At 40.8% G+C, this 24864-nt stretch overlaps 1 protein-coding gene across 1 annotated transcript in view; it reads right to left on the reverse strand.

Moving 5' to 3' along the window:
- The window catches only part of CFTR (CF transmembrane conductance regulator), a 411238-nt gene that overhangs the window by 10427 nt on the left and 375947 nt on the right, over positions 1-24864 (reverse strand). Inside the window, exons 24-26 of the mRNA XM_033959147.1 lie at positions 22268-22357; positions 20860-21032; positions 9525-9630 (exon numbers count right to left, since the gene is read on the reverse strand). Of these exons, the coding sequence (XP_033815038.1) occupies positions 9525-9630; positions 20860-21032; positions 22268-22357 (369 nt within the window). The remainder of the gene's footprint in view (positions 1-9524; positions 9631-20859; positions 21033-22267; positions 22358-24864) is intronic.

A 24864-nucleotide genomic window follows, 5' to 3' on the forward strand; every position in this document is an offset into this window, starting at 1 on the left:
GAGGCACATGCATACCCCTGCAGGCTCATCTGGGGATGAGCCGTTAGGGTGAAGTGAGCTCAAGGGAGCGAATATGCTTTAGGCACGTGTCACGGAAGAGGGGCATGGAGGTCCATGCCACCCCCTAGGCTCTTGCTTGCATGGCGGGGTTAGGTGGATTATCATTTTGATTTGCCAAATTGCAATGTTTTATAGCTCGGTTGATGAAGCAATTGTTAATTGCTTGTTTATTTGTTGTACCCAATAAGCAAAGCTGTGGCCTGGTTATTACCATCAATAAAGAGTCTGTGGTTTATTTATGGTTGACATTATTGTTGAGATACAAGATTGAATAAGCAGGAAGTGAAGAGGTTTGGTGAATAAGAAGGTAAGGAGGTGATGGGGAAGGCAACAACTCGACCCTTCCAGATCCATCTGTTAAAGCTGAAAATCAGGATTATTTTTTTTTTTGGTATGCTAACTTTCAAAGAAAAATGCTCTAGTTCTGACCTGCACGTTGTGGGGAGATAGAATATCAGCCCTCATTTAATTAATTTTACTATGGCGTGTTAAACTGAGCTTTTCTTTTGCTTTCTTTCTCATTTTGCTCCCTGTTGTTTGAGCATCATCTATTTCCTTTGTGTTTTTGTTGAAAAGCAGGTTAAAGTATGTTTGGTGAGAAACATGGTTCTTTGAGTTTATCTGTTAGGATCTATTGTTTTGCTTTACACATGAGTTCTGTGTGAGACTCTGCTGTCATTTACTGTGTTACTGAAGCTACTACCCTCTACAAAGCTGCTGCTATAGGCAGCTGGCCAGTCTTGCCTAATATTGTGTTACTGAAGCTACTACTCTCTACGAAGCTGCTGCTATAGGCAGCTGGCCAGTCTTGCCTAATAGTTGGGGCAGCCCTTGCCCCACCCATATTTTGGCAGATTGCTTTGAGCCACCCCTGAGCAGGGATTTGTGCTATATATTTCCCCTGCAGTTATTATCACTGATGCAGCCTGTGAGCATAACATGGCTACATCGGGTGATTGATATAAATAAGTCAGACTTATTTCATTCAGATTGATCTGCTTCTTGGTTTTGTGTTTAGTTTGCCTCTAGTTTGTGTATACTCAGCCTTGAGAAACCAAATAACCTTCAAAGCCTTTCTAAAACCTTGAAATGTCGTCATATACTTTTTTATATCTTCTGGTAAATTATGCCATAGCTCTGTGGCAACCTGTCCAAAGGTTGTTTTCTTCCACATTTGTTTTCCTAAACTAGACTTATCTGGAACCATCAACACATTTCTCTGTGAAAAATACAGAACCAGCCTTGGAGTATAAATCTTCAAATGTGGGCATAATAATCAAGGAAACGTAAAATGTAAAAACTAAAATGTTAAAAATATCCTGCTCTCCCATAGAAAGTCAATGTAACTGAACAAGTGGTAAGTAAAGGGGGGGCAGCACTTTTCCACCCCCACATACCCTCCCTTCCCCCTAGTACCTCTTTAACTCTTCGCCAGCACCAATAGCTTCTATGACCTGGTTCCCTCTGAAATTACTTCCTGGTCACAGGGTTAGGAGGTGACATCAGAGGGAAAGCCAAAGCTGGCACGAGTAGTAGGCCAGAGAAGCTGCTCGTGCTGGCGAAGATTTAAAGAGGTAGAGGGGGAAGGGAGGGTGCAAGTTTGGCGGGGGGAGGGGCACAGAAGGAGTTGGGGTGCAGAAGGGGCAGGTGGGTATAGAAGAGGGCACAGAGGGGATGCCACTGCCCTGGGTGCCTCCTACCCTCGCTACACTACTGGATGCACTCAATGTCCTACTACTTTTTATCATAAAACTAGCTATTGTATTTTGCCACCTGTAACTTCCAAAAGTAAATAACTTGTTACAGAATTGCCTCTCAAATGCAGATAATACACTAGTGGCCAAAATTGTAGAAACACCTAGCATTTAGGCATTACACTTTTTAAAAAACATGGCTATAACATCATAATTGTATTTAATGCATACATTTTTGACTAATGACTGAAACTCTGCAATCACTTAAGACCAGCCTAATATTTGACACATTTCACAAGCATAATGCTGCTCATAAGCTACCCAAGCTAATAATGATAATTTGTCTATCCAATGACTTCATCAGTTGCACTAGTAGCACATTTACATAGAAACATGATGGCAGATAAAGGCCAAATGGCTCATCTAGTCTGCCCATTTGCAGTAACCATTATCTCTTGATCCCACGTGCCTATCCCATGCCTTCTTGAATTCAGGCACAGTTTCTGTCTCCACCACTTCTTCCGGGAGACTGTTCCATGCATCTAACACCCTTTCTGTAAAAAAAAGTATTTGATATCCCTTAGCTTTGATTACTGCCCACATCCTCATGGCATGCTGTCCACATGTCTTTGGAGATCAATAGGTGTTATGTAGAACCAGGAGTTAATTATTGCTGCTATCAGCTCATGTTTGTTGGATGGTCGCTTTGCCGCTACTGCTCTCTTTAACCTGACGCAGAGGTTCTCAATGGGGTTGAGACCTGGGCTGTTTCCTGGTCAGTTCAGCAACTCAACTTTATTCTCTTTGAACCAGGTGAGGTACTTCTTAGCTGTGTGGCATGGGGCTCCATCCTACTGAAAAATGAATGGTCTACTGGCATCAAAGATATCTGGCCAAAGGCAGGATCTTGGGCTGAAGGATCTCCCTTATGTATTTGTCAGTATTTATCACTCCATCAGGCTCCTGCAATTGACCCACAACATCTCTGGACATGGAGCCGCACACCATCACACTCAGAGGATGCTTCATGGTGGTAGTAGTATACTTTGATAAGCAGTCCTTGCCCTGTTGCCGATGAACATAATGGACACCATCACCGCTAAATATGGAGATTTGGGTCTTATTGCTCCTCAACACTTTCTTCCACTTTTCTGTGGTCTGGCAGGAATGCTTTTTAATCCAGTTCAAACGTTTGAGGAAGAGCTTTTTCCTAGGAATTCTTGCTCACAGGCCTATCCAGCCTGACACCAACACCCCTGTTTCAAATAGTGACTTATACATGTCAGTGGCAGTTAATTTCCGATTTTGTAGAGCTATTCTTTCTATCAGTCTAAGGTGTTGTAATCTTTTTCCAGTCCCTTCCAGCCTTGATTTTGATGCAACACAACCAACTGCTTACTTTTTTGATGTCAAATCACTGAAAGTCATTCCTAACCACAAAATAAAATGACTACACTCATATTACCAGTAATGTTTATGAACAATTAAAGATTGTTTAAAAATATCGTATGTTGCAGGATTAACTAAGTAACAGGAGCAACAGTTGAATAAAGTTCTGCGATCTCAATAATCTCAAAGTGTTTCCACAATTTTGGCCACTAGTGCAGGTGTTGAGCTGATATTTGTGGTTTATATTTGAAGTGCTTGCAGCTCTGCAAACTTTTCTATTCAAGTGTTTGAAGTTACTACGTAACGTAGAACAAAATCTTTTCCAGAGAAAGGAAAATGGTAAAACCAGAGGACATAATTTGAGGTTGAGGGGTGGTAGATTCAGGGGCAATGTTAGGAGGTTCTACTTTACGGAGAGGGTGGTGGATGCCTGGAATGCGCTCCCGAGAGAGGTGGTGGAGAGTAAAACTGTGACTGAGTTCAAAGAAGCGTGGGATGAACACAGAAGATTTAGAATCAGAAAATAATATTAAAGATTGAACTAGGCCAGTTACTGGGCAGACTTGTACGGTCTGTGTCTGTGTATGGCCGTTTGGTGGAGGATGGGCAGGGGAGGGTGTAGATGGGCTGGAGTAAGTCTTAACAGAGATTTCGGCAGTTGGAACCCAAGCACAGTACCGGGTAAAGCTTTGGATTCTCACCCAGAAATAGCTAAGAAGAAAAAATTAAAAAAAAAAAAAAAATTTAAATTGAATCAGGTTGGGCAGACTGGATGGACCATCCGGGTCTTTATCTGCCGTCATCTACTATGTTACTATGTTACTATGTTACTATGTTACTACGAGGATTCACTCTGACTCAAGCTGCAAGTTTTCTAGAGTAATATAAGATAGAAACTTTTAAAACTTCATTAGACCCTAAGAGCACATGGGTAACCAGCACCTAAAGTTAGGCACCTATTTCAGAGGTGCCCAACTAGATAGGTGCCTATCTTAATTGAACAACAAGTTCAATTAAGCTTTTTAATCAACACTGATTGAAACATAGGCGCCTATCAAGAAAGCGCGATTCTGTAACAAGGCGCCTCTAAAAATTTAGGCGGCCTTCAAAAAAATAGGCGCTATGCATGTTAGGCTTGGTTAGGTTAGGTTTGTGTTAGGCGCCATCTTGCAGAATCACTGTTCTTAAGCGTGCTTAAGCGCTTGCATGGGCGCCTAACTTTTAGTTGTGCGTAGAGCTGGCATATTTAATGGGCGCCTCCAAAATAGGTGCCGCTCGGCGTGATTCACTAAACAGCACCCAATTGTGCTTGAATCGCGCTGAACGGTGCCTATATCGGCGCCCAACTTTTTGGCCGCTTCTTATAGAATTTGCCCCATAGAGCTTTGTATCATCTACATATGCAGAGTACTCCATTGAAAATGTATCTATTACTTCCAGAAGCGGTAACAGCTTCCTACACTGGGCACAGGTACTATTCCAGAACATAGTTTCTCTCTCTGCGACTCTTTGAGTATTTTAAGTACTTTACTGGAGTTGGCAATGAAAGCTCTTTTTAAAAAGCAGTAACTTGAATGTGTGTGGGAAGCAAGTTGCATGCTATGCGATTTTCTTTCCTCCTCCTCCTCCTCCTCATTATTTTAATGGTTTCATTTACCATGCTATTTGCACAAAACACAATTCAATTGTTAAATATTTAACAGCAATTTCATGCTGTGCAATGCACAAAAGACTCAAATACTACTGGTTTTCTCAGCTTTACTCCAAGAGGACAGATGGTTATAACATTATCTATATTACTTATATATTCCTTTGTTTCTAACATAGAGTATAAAAGATGGTTACTGCAATATTTGAGCAATTTTAATTTAAAAAAAAGTCAATCAGAATTATTAACAGAATAGGTGGACTTAATTGCTGACACATGCTAATAATTTCTAACATTTCTAGAATCTAGTAAAAGAAGTGAAGAGAGTTTAAGTAATGACTGATAACATTCCATCTTGTAAGAAAAAATGTTTATATGGTTCAAATTCATGAAGACAAGAAGTAATTAAATACCTTTAATTGCTATTCTCTTAACAATATAATATAATACAGTGTCTTATACACCACAATTCTCTCTACAAGGAATCTATGCGGTTTATAATAAGAATTAGATTGAGTTATTGAGGTTACATTTTTTTTTATGTCATATCTTATGGCTGTCAAAGAGAAGAGGTGAAGGATAGGAGGTTAGCTATAGAGAAAAGAGATATGTCTTTAGCTTGTTCCAGAAGCCAAGGTAAGTGAAGGGTTGTCTTAGGTATATGAACATATAAACATAAGAATAGCCTTACTGGGTCAGACCAATGGTCCATTAAGCCCAATAGCCCGTTCTCACGGTGGCCAATTTAGGTCACTAGTACCTGGCCAAAACCCAAGGAGTAGCAACATTCAATGCTACTGATCCAGGGCAATCAGTGGCTTCCCCAGTAACAGATTATGGACTTTTATTATAGGAAGTTGTCCAAACCTTTCTTAAAACCAGCTTTGCTATCCACTCTTACCACAACCTTTGGCAATGCATTCCAGAGCTTAACTATTCTCCGAGTGAAATAAATTTCCTCCTATTGGTTTTAAAAGTATTTCCCTCAAACTTCAAGTGTCCCCCTAGTCTTTGTAATTTTTGATGGAGTGAAAAATCAATCCACTTGTACCTGTTCTACTCCACTTAGAATTTTGTAGACTTCAATCATATCTCCCCTCCAAGCTGAAGAGCCCTAACCATTTTAGTCTTTCCTCATACGAGAGGAGTTCCATCCTCTTCATCATCTTGGTTGCTCTTCTTTGAACCATTTTATAGCACCACTATATCTTCCTTGAGATAAGGAGACCAGAATTGAATGCAATACTCAAGTTTCAAGTTTATTAGGATTTTATATACCGCCTATCAAGGTTATCTAAGCGGTTTTTTACAATCAGGTACTCAGATGAGATCGCACCATGGAGCGATACAGGGGCATTATAACATTCTTAGTCTTGTTAACTATCCCTCTATTAATAATTCCTAGCATCCTGTTTGCTTTTTTGGCCACCGCTGCACATTGGACGGAAAGTTTCATTGTATTGTCTATGATGATATCCAGATCCTTTTCTTGGGCACTAACCCCCAAGGTGGACCCTAGCATCCGGTAACTGTGATTCAGGTTATTCTTCCCAATGTGCATCAATTTCCATTTGTCCACATATACGCCTAGGCTTCCTATTTCCTAAGGTCCGCCTACAATTTTTCACAATCCACATGTATTTTACCAACTTTGAACAGTTTAGTGTCATCTGCAAATTTAATCACCTCACTCGTCGTTGCAGTTTCCAGATCATTTATAAATAAGTTAAATAGCACCGGTCCCAGTACAAATCCATGTGGCACTCCACTGCTTACTCTCCTTCATTGAGAAAAATTACCTTTTAACCCTACCCTCTGTTTTCTATCTGATAACCAATTCCTAATCCACAACTGCACTTTGTCACTTATCCCATGACACTTTAATTTTCTGATGAGCCTCTCGCATGGGGTTGGCAGCTCCTCTTTTGTTGGGAACCACTGCCATTTTTAATGTCATAGCCGGCTGCTCTCTTGCTGCATGTGGAGTCGGCCATGACCTCTACTCCTCCTCAAAAAGCCTCGAGTATTTTCAGAGTGGATTTTTCACCCAAATTTGTTTTGGCAATGTATAAGGTGTTTTCCATTGATAGGCAGGTGCTGCAGTCTCTTCTGCTTTGGAGGGGCAACAGGAGTCCTCTTCATCGCTCCCACAGAAGGCAGGAAATTGCAAGTTAGCGGACGCCAGCGCCAGAGCCTCTCTTTCTGCCTTGTATGCCACTGCACACTTACAATATCAGGAGGCACACTAGTGTGCCACGGCACACAGTTTGTGATACACTGGATTATGGCAAAGAAACATTCAAGTCATAAGCCTGCCTTGGTCCCACCCACACCATGCCTCCAACACGCCCTTTGAGATTTAGAAGAACTGTAGACAAGTAGAATAGAAATCTGTCTAGAAAATAGGTTTTGAAACTACTGAATTGGAAGGGTTTAGAAGAAAAATATTTATCTGCCCTTTTATGTCACTTTTTGGACTTTTTCTTTTTTGAAAATGAGCCCCAAAGTGTCTTGTGTCAGCCCAATGATCTTATCAAGTTTTGAATTCTATGACCTACTGTTTGTATCATCCATCAGTTCCTTTCTGACAAAAGCAAAGATCCATGTAGATAAGCTAAGCTGCAGTTTACAAGACTATATATTCAGGATGATATATAAAAGGGTGTACAGTGGTGCCTCACACAACGAACTTAATTCGTTCCAGGAGCAAGTTTGTTATGCGAAAAGTTCGTTATGTAAAACGCGTTTTCCCATAACAATACATGTTAAAAAAAATAATTCGTTCTGTAGCATAAAATATGCTAAGATGACATAAAAAAAGATAAATTTATCTTGTTAGAGCTGGTGTTAGACACAACTGGGGACTGCAAAGTCCAGGCAGAGGCTTACGGCTCTCTTTGACCAGGGGGGACAGTTGCCCTAGTTGCACTACCCTAACCCTATTCCTGCTATGTGTGACTGTTAGCATGATATAGAGGGGATATATGTGAAGGGGAGGGGAGACAGGGGTTTTGTTGATCCTTGCTGTGTATTATAATCACCCCCCACATCCCCCCTCGGTACCTTTTTTAATTCCTCCCATCTTTCCCAGCCAGTGGCGTACAGGCCAGAAGCGCAGAGATCAGGAGCAATTCCTCTGCACGCCTGTGTGGGCCCATGCCGATCTCCGAATGGCTGCAGTTAGTTCTTGTGAGTCCCGCGAGAGCTGACTGCAGCCATTTAGAGATCAGCGCAGGCCCAGGCAGTAGCACAGAAGGCTTGCTCTTGATCTCTGTCTGCGCTTCTGGCTGGGAAATTTGCTAGACCACCAGTTCGAGTGAGCGGGTAAGATTAAAGTTGCAGCAGTGGTGGCTTTTTAAAAAAAAATATGTGGCGGCGGGGGGAGGTTTAAAAATATGCGGTGGCGGCAGAGGCTTAAAAATATGCAGCAGCGGCGGCAGGGGGGTTTAAAATATGTAGCGCCACTGCACAGGGAGCCAGGCGGAGAGAGGGCAGTTAAGCGATGCAGCTCGGGCGACTTCGTTGTGTGAAACGAAGTTCGTTGTGGGAAGCAAGACCTGAAGTTCGTTGTGCGCAGCGTTCGCTGTGCGAGGCGTCCGTTATGCGAGGCACCACTGTATTTGTTTACCAGCAGCTGGTAAATCTAGAAGTCCATTAGCAACTGTTTTTCAAATGCACTATGGGGGTAATTTCTGAAATGGAGAATACATGTGCAATTTTTTTTACTTTCCCAGCCCATATCCAAACTACACCCCTTGGAATTTTTATGTATTATGGATATCCTCATGTTTAGCCCTTTCTAAAATTGCTATTTACAGTATACATGGATGTCATTTCCATGTGCAAATGTTGGAATTTCCATGTAGAAGCTGTGATTTGGGCTGTTAAAATAACCACCTACATGCTTAAGTCAACTGTTATGGAGGGAGGGCAATTTTCTAAAATGCTATTCTATACATAAATATGACTTAGCAAATTACCCTTTAAGGGTGTAGTTTAATACAGCCTTTTCCCATTCATAAGACATGTTTTATAGATGGAAAAATGCTCTTACAAAATTATCTTAGACATCCATGTATAAAAATTAGGCACACCTCAAGATTGTGCCTCCTTTTATGTGATCTGCAAATAGGCATTCAAGGAAAAAAATGTGATGGTTCCTTATTTGAGATAAATTACATTTGAGTTGCTTTACATCAATGAAATATAAGTTTTTTTTGTTTTTTTTTCCCTTTTGTCTCTATCTTTATTTTTTTTATAAATCTTTATTCGTTTTTCACCATACAAGTGAATAAATATTAAACATTTGACAATTGACAATGGAATATAAGTTTTAAGTTTAAATAAAAGAGATAAAAATAATACCCAGATAACATTCACAAAAATATTACAGAAATATGGGCCGGTGAAGAGGCAGGTAAGTTACGGCTGAAGTGGAACTTGTAAAATGAGTATCCATTGAGGTCTGAAAAAATATAATTTAATCGTATATTGTGAGTGCTGTGCATGTGGAATGACTTGTACGCATTTGATGAGGCATAGTATTGGCAGAGATAGAGCAGAGTTACAATGTACACATGTTTAATAAAATATGTGAGTACTTTCTCACATTTACCATTTCTTCAAACAGGTGCAAATTTGAGCAACAGCATTTTTTAAAAACATGTAGGTGCCCTGTTGCATAATTATCCCCCCTCAAAAAAAAAAATTATATGCTAATGGTAGATACTTACCAGAAAGTTCTGACACTCCAACATAGCTTCTAGTCTGTGTTCACAAAGTATTACAGTACAATTTGCAAATGCATGCTTCAAAGCTTTTCGAATGATTTGAAAGGTTCTGAAAAGGAAATATTATTTGTATTTAAATTCTCATATGGAATAACTTTATTAGATACTATAAAATATTCAACATATACACAAACAAATCTAGACTAAGGGGTTCTTTTACTAAGCCACACTGGCCGTTTTAGCAGTCCATTATAATCTTTAGACGTGTTAGTGTTTAGCGTGCACTAAAACGCTAGCGCACCTTAGTAAAAGGACCCTGAAGTGTTTCTAGACTGCTTCTCCATAACTACTATATCTTTTATTTTAAACCACATTGAACGGTGGATGATGAATTTTAAATTGAAACTAAATTCCAAAAAAACTAGTTTTTTCTGGCAAGTCCCAATGACACAATTAGGGACACATTGATATTTTCGAATGGTCAAGATTTTCCAATAGTTGATTCCATAAAAATTTTGGGAGTGACACTGGACTGACATCTTACTTTAGAGAAACACACGGACCAACTGGTTAGAAAATGTTTCTCAGCTTAATGTAAACTCTGAACCATTTAAAAATATTTTGATGCATTCTCATTTTACTTGCTAGTCCAGTTTTCCATATTAAATATGATTGACTATTGTAATATTATTTATTTGGGAACTTGCAAGAAAACCTTTAGAAGACTTCAAGTTATTCAAAATTCTGCAGTTCAATTGATTTTTGGTTTGAAAAAATGGGAGCATATTAAAAAATTGCATTGGTTGCCAATAGAGGCAAGAGTTCTATTCAAATTTACTTGCATCTGTTTCAAATCAATATTTGGTATGGCTCTTGAATATTTGGTTTCAAGTTTCAAGGTTCAAGTTTCAAGATATTGCGTTTAAATCAAAAATTTAAATGCAATATCAAATATTTTCAATGCGTATAACAAAAAATAAATTCGGGGAAATAAATAAAACCATTTGAACAATAAACATACAAACATATCTATAGATGTTTAAAAATACATAAGGAATACAAGGATAAACTACATTTGTTTAAAATAAAAAAACAAAAGAAAAAACATTTAGGGAAGAACAACATTAGGAAGGGTAAAAAAACAACAACAAAACAAACATTGATTTTTTGTGAAACTTGGTCTAAAATACATATTTAAAAGAAAGCTTAATCTAAGAGTTAGTAGGAGGATAATAAAAAGAGAAAAAATTATCTAAGATTCATATGCATCTTTATAAAGATAGCTTTTTAAATTACTTTTAAATTTCTCTAAAGAGGTTTCAGCGCGTAAAGAGGTTGGAAGTTTGTTCCAGATCTGAGGTCCCAAAATAGAAAAGGTTGTAGTTCTTCTAGTGCCAATCACTTTCAATGATGGAATGGTCAGCAAATACTGATCTGCTGATCTAAGGGATCTAGCTGGGGATTAAGGTATTAAATATCGATATAAAAATATTGGGGTATTAGTTTTCTGAATTTTTCACAGTTTTCTTTAGACTGTTCTAATATATCTACACGTCAAATTCATTTGTTTACCTATCCAACAGTAAAAGCTTGTAGGTACAAGAGATATCTGGATAGAACTCTCGCTTTTCAAGCTGGTAGAATGAATGATTGGTTTGGTAAAATTTTTATGCATGCGTCCTCTTATCTTACTTTTAGGGCTCCTTTTATTAAGCCACGCTAGCTGGGTTAACGCGCGCGACTTTTCATCAAGCTCTAACCCCCGCGCTGGCCTAAAAACTACCGCCTGCTCAAGAGGAGGCGGTAGCGGCTAGCGCGGTTGGTGGTTTAGCGTGCGGTATTATGCACATTAAACTGCTAGCGCGTCTTTGTAAAAGGAGCCCTTGGAAAACTAGTAAAAACCCAGCTGTTAATATTCAAGATCCTACATGGCATTCTTACTCTCCTAATTCCACTATCCTGGAATTCTTCAAGACCTGACACTACCAGATCCGCCCACAAACTCAAACTATCTTTCCCCTTGTTAAAAGGCGTCGTATGTATGCAGGGAAATTAGGGAAATCCCTTTTCTTCAAATTCACTGAGCTTTGGAATAACCTCCCTGCCCTGCTGCTGAACCTAGCCTCATTCTAATTATTCCAAAAGCATCTGAAAACCTGGCTTTTCTCCAAAACGTAAAGCTCTCTATTTAAAATGTAAAGCTAGCTATCCTCTTCATAACCTCTAATTTCTTATTATGTCCTTTCCTCATTTATTGAATTACCTATAAACCATGTTGAGTAAACAAACTTAAGGTTTAGTTTAGTTTAGTTTAGATTCATAACTTAAGGGTTTACTGTTTTATTTTAATCTTAATTGTATTTCTGACGATTTGTAATTTTCTACTGATTATCTGGTACTTCTTACTGAAGAAGCCGAATACAAAGTGAAACGGGTCCCGTCAGGCATAACCGAGCTTAACATACTACTATGGCCAATTTGCAAAGATAAGTGCAGTTTTTGTTTTCAATAGCACAATAGCAACTTTATATTTAAGTTGTTTGCACTAAGCATTTGTACTTTATAAAAACATAGAACAAAAATGAACTCAATGAATGATGTCTTTAACCTGTACATCTGCTGTTAAGAAAGAATCGCTTATGATTTAACAGCACAGGTATCTGAGAGTTCTCTACCATTTTGTAAATATTATTTATTCACAAGTCCTTATGCTTTGTTGATCTGTCGATTTGTAGTCTTGTTTCCATTGTTTAATGCTTGAGTGTTGCCACTTCTTACTGTAAACCACCTCAAACTTTTATGGCTAGGCATAAAATACTAAGCACACATGCGCACTTAGGGTTTTGTGATCGCTGTGTCCCTCCGTGCCGAATTTCATTTTGGAACACGGAGGCAGGGAACACACCAGCGACTTCCCACTCCCGCCCTCACTCACCAACTGCTGCCGCCACTGCTGCTCCTCTTCAAAGCAGCCTGTTGAGGTTTGCCAGCCGGCTGTAGTGAATCTCGCAGGTCGCTCTCCACCTTGATAGCACGTTCCCTCTGACATGATTGCGTCAGAGGGAATGTGCTACCAAGGTGGAGTGCGGCCTGCGAGGTTCGCTACAGCCGGCTGGTGAACCTCAGCAGGCTGCTTTGTTGAAGAGGAGCGGCAGCGGTTCATGCCGGTGGGCCAGAAGACACCAGGAACCATGGATGGAGGGAGGGTAAGAATGGGAGGGGGGGAATAGAAGGGGGCCACAGAGCAGACAGGCATGGCACAACAGGGGACCAGGTGAAGAGGGAAAGGGGGCTGCTTTGGGGGGAGGGGTGTGCTGGGGCAGACAGCAATCATGGGGGGGGGACAGAAGGGGGCCACGGAGTAGGCAGGCATGGCACAACAGGGGGCCAGGTGAAGAGGGAAAGGGGGCTGCTTTGGGGGGAGGGGTGTGCTGGGGGGCAGACAGCAATCATGCTTTGCTCTGGGAGGGGGGGACAGAAGGGGGCCACAGATCAGGCAGGCATGGCACAACAGGGGGCAGGGGAAGAGGGAAAGGGGGCTAATTTGGGGGGAGGGGTGTGCTGGGGGCAGACAGCAATCATGCTTTGCTCTGGGAGAGGGGGAACAGAAGGTGGCCATGGAGGAGGCAGGCTTGGTACAACAGGGGGCAGGGAGAGAGGGAAAGGGAAAGGGGGCTGCTTTGTGGGGAGGGGTGTACTGGGGGACAGGCAGCAATCATCCTTTACTCTGAGAGGGGAGAAACAGAAGGGGGCCACAGAGAGACAGGCAGGCATGGCACAACAGAGAAATACAGGCAGGCAGGGAGCCAGGGAGACAGACAAAAAGAAAGAAAGACAGACAGACAGACAGGGGGCCAGGGAGAGACACAGACAGAAAGAATGACAGACAGCCAGCATCCAAGGAGAGAGAGACAAAGAAAAAAAAACTCAGACAGACATCTACTCTAGCACCCGTTAATGTAACGGGCTAAAACACTAGTATAAAAATAAATTATTATTATCATTAGTATCTTTTGATAGATTATCAAGGATGCTATCAACATATTTCAGAAGAGTAGTGGTAAAACAGAAGAGTAGTGCTAAATATCGAATCTGCTCTGCATTTATCAATTCCTGCTTGACTGAGCAATCATGGCTTGGTGAGATACCTCTAAGAACAATCTAAAGAGGGACCACACTTCCTACACAAATTATGATTACAAATAAATTAAGTGTGAAATCAAGAATAAAGATATTATAACAGCACCCTTCCTGTTACAGGGGAAGCCCTATAAGTTAAATAATATTACTCAAAGTAGTCTCAAAGGCTCAATAAGAAATGAAGGCAGCCTTAGCTGTCTAAGAACACTATGCTATTCAGGAACCATATCATCAGCTGATATTATTAGAAAAAAAAAAAAAAAAGGTCCGCACAGTTTCCTTATTGGTTCAAAAATGTTTCTATTAATAAAAGGCTTGCCATTCAATCATATGGTTCAATCGTTTTTGCTCTAAAAATCCATTGCTGATCAATTCTTCTTAATTTAAGTTTTATGACCCCTCCCCTCATAGGTTTTTGGGTTGCTTTCTACTGGCAGTCCTGTTTTTCTGCTATTGAAGTACTCTATTTTCTTGATAATTTTATTACTAGTATTTTGGGAGCACTTTTAAGATATATATTTTTCCTGTTTTTATAGTTAAGTGCTCTTTTTTCTGGTAATAATCAGCCAATAATATGATTCTATGCTCCTGAATAGCATAGGGGTTCATAATCCAAAAAAAATGTCTAAAAAGTGTCCTAAATGGCTACTTGGATGATCAAAAAGCCTGATCGTCCAAGTACCCATAACCAAAGCTGGTTTTTAGACGTATCTAAAACCAGCTTAGGCCTTTCCCCTGCCTCTAAACGCACAGAGAGAAAAGAGGCGTGTTTAGAGGAGGGGAAAGGGCGGGCGGTGGGCGGGAGGTGGGCCGACCTACACCTAGGTGTGCAGCAGGTATAACCAAAACCTTAGGCAGGTTGCCTAGTCGGCACTTATACCTTTTTGACTTAGACGAAGTCAAACCAGGTCTAAGTGCCAAACAAGGGGCCGCTGAGCTGCTGGCTGCTGGCGTGATCAGTTCAGCAGCCTGGCAACCTACCCACCCACCAACCGCAACCATCGCGGCAGGAGAGATGCCTCATCTCCCCTATCACGATGCCATCACTCCTCTACCCAAACTGCCCCGACCCGCAGCAGGAGAGATGCCCTATCTCTCCTGCCGCGGGTCGCGGCAGTTCAGGTAAAGGAGTGATGGCATCGCGGTAGGGGAGATGAGGCATCTCTCCTGCCGCGATACATCACCCCCACACACACACACACAACATCGGGGCAAGAGGGAGCCCAAGCCCTCTTGTCCCTGCGATCGTGCCCCACCCCTCCCGCCGAGTACGATCGGGCCAGGAGGGAGCCCAAACCCTCCTGGCCCCGGCGACCACCCCCCGACTGGATCTGGCCAAGAGGGAGCCCAAGCCCTCCTTGCCCCGGTGAACCCCCCGAACCACCGATCGACCCCCCAGCCGACCCCATGACCCCCCCTCCCCGTACCTTTCAACGTTGGCCAGACAGACAGGTGCCAAGCCCGCCCATCCGGCAGGCCAGCCGGCTCCATAATGGGGCCAGATTGGCCCAGGCAGCTGAAACCCTGCCCACAGGTGGGGCCTGAGGTGCCTGGGCCAATCAGAATAGGCCCGGGAGCATTAGGCTCCTCCTGTGGGCGGGGCCTTAAGCACATGGGCCATGGCCCAGATTCTACAGCATCCATCCAAGGGAGCTGATGTGAGGGTCCACAGCATACAACAGATATAATAATAATATTAAAATGTATTTATAACCTGCAGTACCTTACAGATCAGAGCGGTTTACATTAAGAGAATCTACCAAACGCAGAAGAAATACATTCATGAACATATCCATTACATGGCTGAAGTTTTAGACAAATTTATCAAATAGATAAGTCTTCAAGGATTTTCTAAATGTTTGATAAGAAAATGAATTTGAGATCAAATCATTTATGAATTTGCTCCAAACACCAGCCTGATAAGATAGAGTTTTATCCAGAAATCTTTTAGAAGTACACCTTTTAGTGTTGGAAATGAAAACAAAGAATTTTCTCATGTTGGTCGAGTGCTGGAAAGACAAAGGCCCGGATGCTATAAATGGCATCTACATGGACGTCTAGGCCACCAGGACATCTAAGCTGCTAGAACATCCAACTTTATACTGCATTTTCAACCACAGAAATGTCCAACTTAGAAATGTCCAAATGCAGACCATTTGGACATGGGAGCAGTCAGAATTCTAATGGACTGGCCACATAAACATACCAGCAAAGCACTGGGACACCTTAGAGGGCACTGCTGTGACCTTTACCTAAAGGATGCCAGATGTACATCTCACCAGAACCCCAACCTACTATACCCACCTCTCTACCATCCCTATAGTCCTCATGGCTTTAGGTGGCACCTATATAGCAGTATAGTAGGGTTTTGGTGGGCTCATACTTTCTACCATAAATGTTGTGGTTACAGTAGCTTATGGGCCTGGCTCCTCTTCTATATACTTCACTAGACCACCCACCTGGCTACTTAAGACACCTATGTGGAGTTCTACTAGACTTTCTCATAGCAGATGTTGATGTTCTAGAGACAGGTATGCACTCTTTCATTCAGATCTTTGGGGGGGGGGGGTAAGGTTCAGTGACCACTGGGGGAATATGGGGGCTCATTACTTAATCCCTCCAGTAGACATCTGGTCAGTTTGGGTATCTTTTTTGTGCTTAGATGCTTCTAAATTAGTTTTAGCCCAAAACATCTAAGTTCCTTCTAAGACGTCCTGCAAAACATTTGATTATAGCTACAAAACGTCCAAGTCTAAACTCACCCAAAGCCCATCCATTACACACGTCCCAACACACCCACTGGAACTCAAAACATATGGTGGCTTAGAAATCTCGTTAGATGTCCAGAAAGTCAGTTTTGAAAATCGACACAACAACAACGCTATCAACTTAGAAGATCTCTCCACAGGCCTTTCTAACCTAGTGGGAACATTAAAACCAAATTCTGAATCTGTTGATGAGGCTGCCACGAACTGGCACACTGAGGTAAAAACACTATATGACACAGCTTGCCCCAGTCAAAGAGATAATAATAATAATAATAACAGCTTATATACCGCAATACCGTGAAGTTCAAATACTATCCACGCAAATATTCCTCCCCCTGGTTTACTGATGACCTAAGAACTAAAAAAAGAGAACTAAGTAAAGCAGAAAGAAAATGGTACAAATCTAGTCCCTTCAGTACCTTGAATGTTTCGATCATGTCCCCTCTCAATTTCCTCTGTTCGAGGAAGAAAAGGCCCATGTACAAAAGTGGGTTGGTATAAAATTACCCAGGGTATATGCACTTGTGAAGCAGGTACACAGGGGTTCCTCCTTATTACTCAATATACACTTAGGTATTTGAGGGTATAGAATTGACAGGTATTTACATAATTTGCAAAATTTATGCTATGTTTGTGCGGAATCTATCTATCCCCTTTCAACTTTAGAGAGTGCCCTCTTGTTCTCCCTACCTTGGAGAGGGTGAACAGTCTGTCTTTCTCTACTAATTCTATTCCCTTCAGTATTTTGAATGTTTCGATCATGTCCCCTCGCAGTCTCCTCTTCTCAAGGGAGAAGAGGCCCAGTTTCTCTAATCTCTCACTGTACGGCAACTCCTCCAGCCCTTTAACCATTTTAGTCACTCTTCTCTGGAACCTTTTGAGTAATACCGTGTCCTTCTTATTTATCAGATTTTTAAACATTATCATTTATACAAATAATAAGGAAAGGAAATTAACAGAAACAAGATAAGAAAAAGTAATTATAACCCGAAGGTTATTACAATAGATTCCTCAAGCCCACGTAAATTGAGAGAGTACAAACAGGTTTTAAACTAATCAGAAACAATCAAATATAATCATGATCAAATGATCAAACAAAATGGTGCCTTAATACTTTCAAAATTCCAAATATTAATTACGTGGTAGCAGAAGAAGAACTAACTTCATGATATTGTAAAAATTGTTCTAGCTGCATAGAGTCCCAATAAACATAATCATTTTCTTCAAATCTAACCAAGCATTTACAAGGAAATTTTAAGTAAAAAGTGGCACCCAAAGCCAACACCCTAGATTTCAAAGCCAGGAAAGATTTTCTTCTCAATTGTGTTGCTTGGGCCACATCTGGAAATATCAATACATTATCTCCACAAAATTTAGCTTGCTTATTTTGAAAATAAGCTTTCATTATTAAGGATTTATCTATCTCTCTTGTACATGTTATTAGGAGTGTAGCTCTAGTTGGAATTACATCTTGTGAATCCTCCAAAAATCCTGTTAAATCAAAATCAATTTGTTCCAACTGATCTACACCCGATTCTATGGAAACTTTCTTCCTCTGAGGAATATAGTATAGATTTGTTAGTGGCAAATTTTCTACGTCAGTCATCCCCAAAACTTCTTTAAAAAATTTCTTAACCAATATTTCTGGAGACAACAAATGAGTTTTGGGGAAATTGACTAGACGTAGATTTTTTGCTCTCTGCAAGTTTTCCATTTTTTCAAATTTCATATGAGTGATATGAAAGTCCTTAACTGCTGTTGAGGAAACTGCTTGTAATGTAACCACTTGAGACTGTTGTTTTAACCAATTTTTCCATAATTTTTAAATTAGAATCAACATTTACAAACTTATCAATCACTTCCTGTGAAAACTTAAGATTCTGTGTTACCACGGACTTTAATAACCCCTCCATTCGAGTGATAATTTGCCATAAATCTTTCAAGGTAACTTCCTGAGGTTCAGCCTGGGGCTCTCTAGCAATTAAAGCCTCATCTTGAAAAGATAAGGCTTTTGGCATCACCCCATAAACTAGTAAGGGTGATCTCTGTTGCTCAAAGAGTCCCTCCGGCTGTAAACTGGAGCCAGATTGAGGCTCCAAAGCTTCAGGAATATTTGGTGGAGGTGGTGGAGTTCTACCTGAAGGACTAAGAGATGCCCCTGAAAGCGAGTCCGCTCCTTGACTATGGCTTAATGCACTAGATGAGATAAAATGCCTATCTATGGGGCCTGACACAATAGGTGTGGATACCTTTGCTTTCGCTTTTCTCTTCCCCATAATACATTCATACATACAGTTCTCTCATCTCTCCCAGTGTCTCCAAGGGGCTCCCAAGGGGCAGATCGTGCCCCTTAAGACATGCCCCTTTGGCCACGCCCTGCGGCTGCGCCCTGCAGCCGCACGCCGCAGTCGCGGCATCTCTTTGAGCCGTGGGAAGAGGACCCGCGTGATGTCAGGGGTCAGCCTCTGCGGTTGCCTGCAGGGGTTTGGCTCCCAACGCTCCGGCTTAGGATGTTAACAAGCGCTGCAGTCTGGGGCAGAATAGTTCAGCAGATAGTAGCACCTCAAATGCCTGTAACTCTCCAGACTCCTGCAGTCGCGGCGTCCCTTTGAGCCGCGGGAAGAGGACCTGCGTGATGTCAGGGGTCAGCCTCTGCGGTTGCCTGCAGGGGTTCGGCTCCCAACGCTCCGGCTTAGGATGTTAACAAGCGCTGCAGTCTGGGGCAGAATAGTTCAGCAGATAGTAGCACCTCAAATGCCTGTAACTCTCCAGACTCCTGCAGTCGCGGCGTCCCTTTGAGCCGCGGGAAGAGGACCCGCGTGATGTCAGGGGTCAGCCTCTGCGGTTGCCTGCAGGGGTTTGGCTCCCAACGCTCCGGCTTAGGATGTTAACAAGCGCTGCAGTCTGGGGCAGAATAGTTCAGCAGATAGTAGCACCTCAAATGCCTGTAACTCTCCCATACCGTGTCCTTCTTCATGTACGGTGACTAGTGCTGGACGCAGTACTCCAGGTGAGGGCGCACCATGGCCCGGTACAGCGGCATGATAACCTTCTTGGATCTGTTTGTGATCCCCTTCTTGATCATTTCTAGCATTCTGTTCGCCCTTTTCGCCGCTGTAGCACATTGTGCAGATGGCTTCATGGACTTGTCGATCAGAACTTCCAAGTCCCTTTCCTGGGAGGTCTCTCCAAGTACCGCCCCGGACATCCTGTATTTGTGCATGAGATTTTTGTTTCCGACATGCTTCACTTTGCACTTATCCACATTGAACCTAATTTGCCATGTCGCTGCCCATTTCTCAAGCTTGATTATGTCACGTTGCAGATCTTCGCAATCCCCCTGTGTCTTCACTACTCTGTATAATTTCGTATCGTCCGCAAATTTAATCACCTCGCTCGTCGTATCAATGTCCAGATCATTAATAAAGATGTTGAAGAGCACGGATCCAAGCACTGAGCCCTGCGGCACCCCACTTCTAGTCTGAGAATTGTCCATTTACCCCCACTCTCTGTTTCCTATGCTCCAACCAGTTTTTAATCCACATGAGTATTTCACCCTCGATTCCATGGCTCTCAATTTTCCGAAGTAGTCGTTCATGTGGAACCTTGTCGAATGCCTTCTGAAAATCCAGATAAACAATGTCGACCGGGTCGCCCTTGTCTATCCGCCTGTTTACTCCCTCGAAGAAGCGCAGCAAGTTCATCAGGCAAGATCTGCCTTTACTGAAACCGTGCATGTTCTTTCTAGCACATGTGGGCACACAATTATATCTAGGGTAATTTTTAAAATGCATATAGGCACATTGGAGTAACATAACCTCCTGTGTGCCTTGACTGCTTTAATACCCTAATATAAAATTACCCTCCTTAAGTTCAGTTTTTTAGGGCTCCTTTTACAAAGGTGTGCTAGGGCCTTAATGCGCACAATAGTGTGCGTTAAATTCCTGAGCGCTCTAGCCACTACCACCTCCTTTTTAGGAGGCAGTAGATTTTCGGCTACCGCACACTATAGTGCATGGTAATTTTGTGTGTGCGCTAAAAACCCTTACGCACCTTCGTAAAAGGAGCCCTTAGTCTTACGTATTTGAGTTTAGTTGCATAACCTTTAGAATAAATTGGTATAAAAATGGTAGCTTGGTCAATTGTTCAGTTTTAAATTGAGAGACCATAACAAGTCTATCTATATCTTGATGCATATAGCTGGCATAGATATATTTATATTGAATTAATGGTTTTTAAAATTTATCTTATGAATTTTTTTGTTGCAGCTCAAGGTACTTTCCTATCCTCGGAGAGCTTACAATTGAATTTTGTATTTGAAGTAATGAACAGTTACCTAAGATCACTTGGCTTTGAAGTTTCTCAACTCACTGATTTAGTCATTAGGATATTCCTTCATACATTTTATAGTAAATTAGGATAGAACTTACATGGGATCCAGATGAGCACTAGGTTCATCCATAAGGAGGATTTTTGCTTTGCTTAGGACTGATCTAGCCAGACACATTAGTTGTTTGTGGCCATTACTTAAAACACAACCACCATCTTCCAGAACAAAATTGAGTTGTCCTGGAAACTGATCTATTACAGACTTCAGTCCAACCTACAGAAGATAAAACAGATTAATTAACTGATTAGATGTCGGAATAGCTTCTCTTCTGTTATCATGAATGTTCTTTGCGATAATTTTCTCATCTTAGTATTCAAATTTACATAAAAATACTGCAATATTGCAACTTCTTCTATAATATTATAATAGATGACTACATAGGGAGAACAATTTTGTAAGGAATTTGCCCAAGTAATTAAGCAATTATCTGGGAAAATTTTCTGGAATAACAGCTTTCCTCTTAGTGACTACAGAATGGCTTTGTTTTAACATGAGAAAAGGAGTAGGATCTGGGTAGGTCAATGGAGAAAAAAAAGATAATCATAAACAGAGATTTCATTTTTTACTGCTTGTATTTTGTACTGCAAAAATTAATGCACAAAGTAAGCAATTCTGTAAATAGATGCTAAAATTTACATGTACGATTATATAAATAAATGTTTAAAATACTACATTCTGCCTAAGCGCTATAAAAATGGATGCATCTTGGTCAGTGCACATTTGCACTTAATGCATTCTGCCTCATTTTTTCAATCAAATTCCTTAATATTCAACTTGATGTATTTTATCTATTCTATGTATTACTTCTTTCTCTGCCATGCCGATATTTTCTGTATTATATTGCAAACGCTTTCTGTCTTTATCTGTTTTTAAGTCCATTATTCTAATCTATATTTTATCTGTCTCCCATGTATTAGCTCACCTTGTTGTGAACCGCCTAGAACTTTTTCGGTATGGTAGTAAATAAGAATATAATTATTATTATTATTATTATTTGCAAGGGGGGTGTAATCAGGGGCAGAGCCAGAGTGGAACCTGCTCAAATTAGATACACTAAAGCAACTCTAGCTATGAATATGAACAGAGTACAGTAAGTAATTATTAAATCTTGTGTTATTTTCATCTTTAATCAGTCTCTTTAAAAATAAGAGAAACTTTTTATAGCATTTACAGCTCAAAGTCAAGGTAATCAAGTACTATTATTATTTTCAACCAAGAAATCTGATATAAGGTAAAAGGTCATTTAAAACAACTTACCGGTAAATATTTTTTACATTTCTTTTGCAAATCAGTTACCTTAGTAAAAGAAGAGATGAGATGTACAACACTTTCCTTTGTTCTAGTTGGGAAAAGGAAGTGAATAATGCCAGTCTTTGTCCCATTCCCTCAGATTTTGTAATCTAAGAGTCAAATGTCATTACATAAATATTGTTGATGAACAGCTTTACCTCCTCTGCTACTTTCCATATTTCTTCATCGCTCCACTTTCCGTAAGGATCTAGGTTTTTTCGGAAAGTTCCAGAAAATACAAACACTTTCTGTTAAGACAAAATTTAAAAAATATTTTAAAAATTGTATATTCAAATAAAATTAAATGCAACAAGGTCTACCTAGAACTCAGTCCTTAGAGGGGACATTCATAGACTCTCATTCCAAAGTCCTGAATCAATGTTAATAGGGGTGCCAGAAAAATATAAACAGTACTGGTGACAATGCTGAGCCCTGAGGTACCCCACATTTCATTTTAGTTTTCATTGACTTGTCCTTATCAATTAAGAATGATTTAAACCATTCCATCACAGTAGATGAGATCCCTATGTCTTTTAGGGCCTATTTTACAAAGCCGTGCTAGTAGCTGCTGCGTAGCAACAGGCCCGAAGCCCTTTATATCTCTATGGGCTTCGGGGCCATTACCACGCAGCAGTTGCAAGTGTGGCTTTGTAAAACAGGCCCTAAGTCTCTGAAGCAGTCCACTAGGTCAAAAGCTGAGGTCAAATCAAGACCAACTCTTAATTCCAAACTCCCAGTATTTAGTATCTCATGAGTCTCACTTAAGAAACTGGTAATGATTGTCTTCGTACTAAGGCTCATGCAAAAACCCATCTGTTGTGGATGTAACACATTTATTTATTTGGTTTTATTTAGTTTTATATCCCATCCTCCCCAGAGAGCTCAGTTTAGTTTAACATTCAGAGTGTTACAGTATAACATTACATAGGGTCACAGTTTAACATTCATTGGGTTACAATATACATTACATTACATAGGGTTACAATTTAACAGTGTGTGGGGTTACAACTTTACAATCAAAGCATATTTTCTGTATACCTTTTGGAGTTGTTTGAGCACTGTCTGGCCACTTTAACTGCAGACACAAATTAGATACTGGTCTATAGTTGTGAAACAGCTTTCAAAATGAGATGAATCACAGATCCTTTCCATAATCACAGATCCTTTCCATCAAACTCAGGCTTTGATTAATCATTAATTAGCAGCCTTGCGAGGTTGCCGCGGGAATTTGCAGCAACCATTTTCAACAGCATGTCTGTATGGGCCAGGAGCGTAGGAGCATTGCTCCTGCCCCAGTTCATCTTTGGACCACCAGGCTGTGGATGGATCCAGGAAGCAGGAGGGAGGTGGGGGTGGAGCAGATCCAGCTGGGACAAGGTGTGGAATGAATTGTTTCTGTCCTGGCTCACCACTGGAAAACCAGGGCTTAAGGCAGGCCCATGGAAGGCCTGCAATGGCTGGGACTAGGTTGGGGCTGCCAGGCTGGGTCTAGAGCTTGGGCTGGGGGCTATCAGGCTGAGGCAGCCAGATTGGGATGGACCAGAACAGGACACCTCAGGGAAGGTAATATTATAGGTTCCAGGGGTAGGGTGGTGGGCGGAGAAGTGAGACCATTACAAAACTTGGATATAAACCTTTGAGTCAACCTCAGTTTATATTCAGATCAGTTTATACTTGAGTATACTGTAGATGGCAATTCAAAGGTTTCTATTACTGCTATAGGACAATGATTGTCTATTGCCTGTATGTTCTAATTTGTTCTGTTTATAAGTATTATCTGTAACTGTGCCTGTAATCTATTTATTTTTGAAACAAAATAATCTCCTAATTCTTCCCCTGTAGTTTTTTGGCTATTTTTGTTTTCTTTGTTTTTCCCTATTAAAGCATAGACAATTAAAAACAGTTGTCTACCTGGCTTTGCGTCCTCATTGATCAGCTTACTAAAATATTTTCTTTTGGCTACCTGAATCTGATTCCTATAATAGTTCCCCAAATCCAAAAACTCATTTTTTTTTCTTCATCTCTACATGGGACTTACACATTGTCTCTCTAGATGTCTCAACTGCTTGTTCATAGCATGTAAACCTTTGTGGAACCATCCTTTACATTCATTTCTATGCACACATATTGGCACTAAAGGTGCTATTCTATCTATCTTGTTTCTTAAGATTTGTGCCGATATTTTTGACTGTTGTTCTACAAGTAAGTCTACAAAATCTTTCGGAAACTATTGAGATATATTGGGGATAATTCAGCCAGTTCAACCTTGTTCACCTTCCTAATCTACTTTCTTTAGTAGATAGCATTTGCCATGGTTCTGAATGTGAAGGCGTGGCATAGTGGTTAGAGCTACAGCCTGAGCGCCCTGAGGTGGTGGGTTCAAATCCCATGATGCGCCTTGTGACCCTGGCAAGTCACTCAATCCTCCATTGCCCCATGTACATTAGATAGATTGTGAGTCCCCAGGGACAGATAAGGAAAATGCTTTAGTGCCTGATTGTAAACCACTTAGATAACTTTGATAGGTGGCATATAACTACCTAAAATAAATTATTTCTGTTCTTTCTCTTTAGAGTTAACTGCAACATGATCAAAGGTAATAAGAGATCATTAAGAAAACAGTTTCAGAAAACTATTTACATTTCATTTATCTTACACTGAACTTATGAAGTAGTTATTTTGTTTGTTTCTGTTATTGAAGGAAAGTTAACTGAACAAACCAGTTTTATACTACTGGAAAAGTCCTGTCATTTTA

Source organism: Geotrypetes seraphini, chromosome 9 (assembly GCF_902459505.1).
Source record: "Geotrypetes seraphini chromosome 9, aGeoSer1.1, whole genome shotgun sequence".
Taxonomy (NCBI): domain Eukaryota; kingdom Metazoa; phylum Chordata; class Amphibia; order Gymnophiona; family Dermophiidae; genus Geotrypetes; species Geotrypetes seraphini.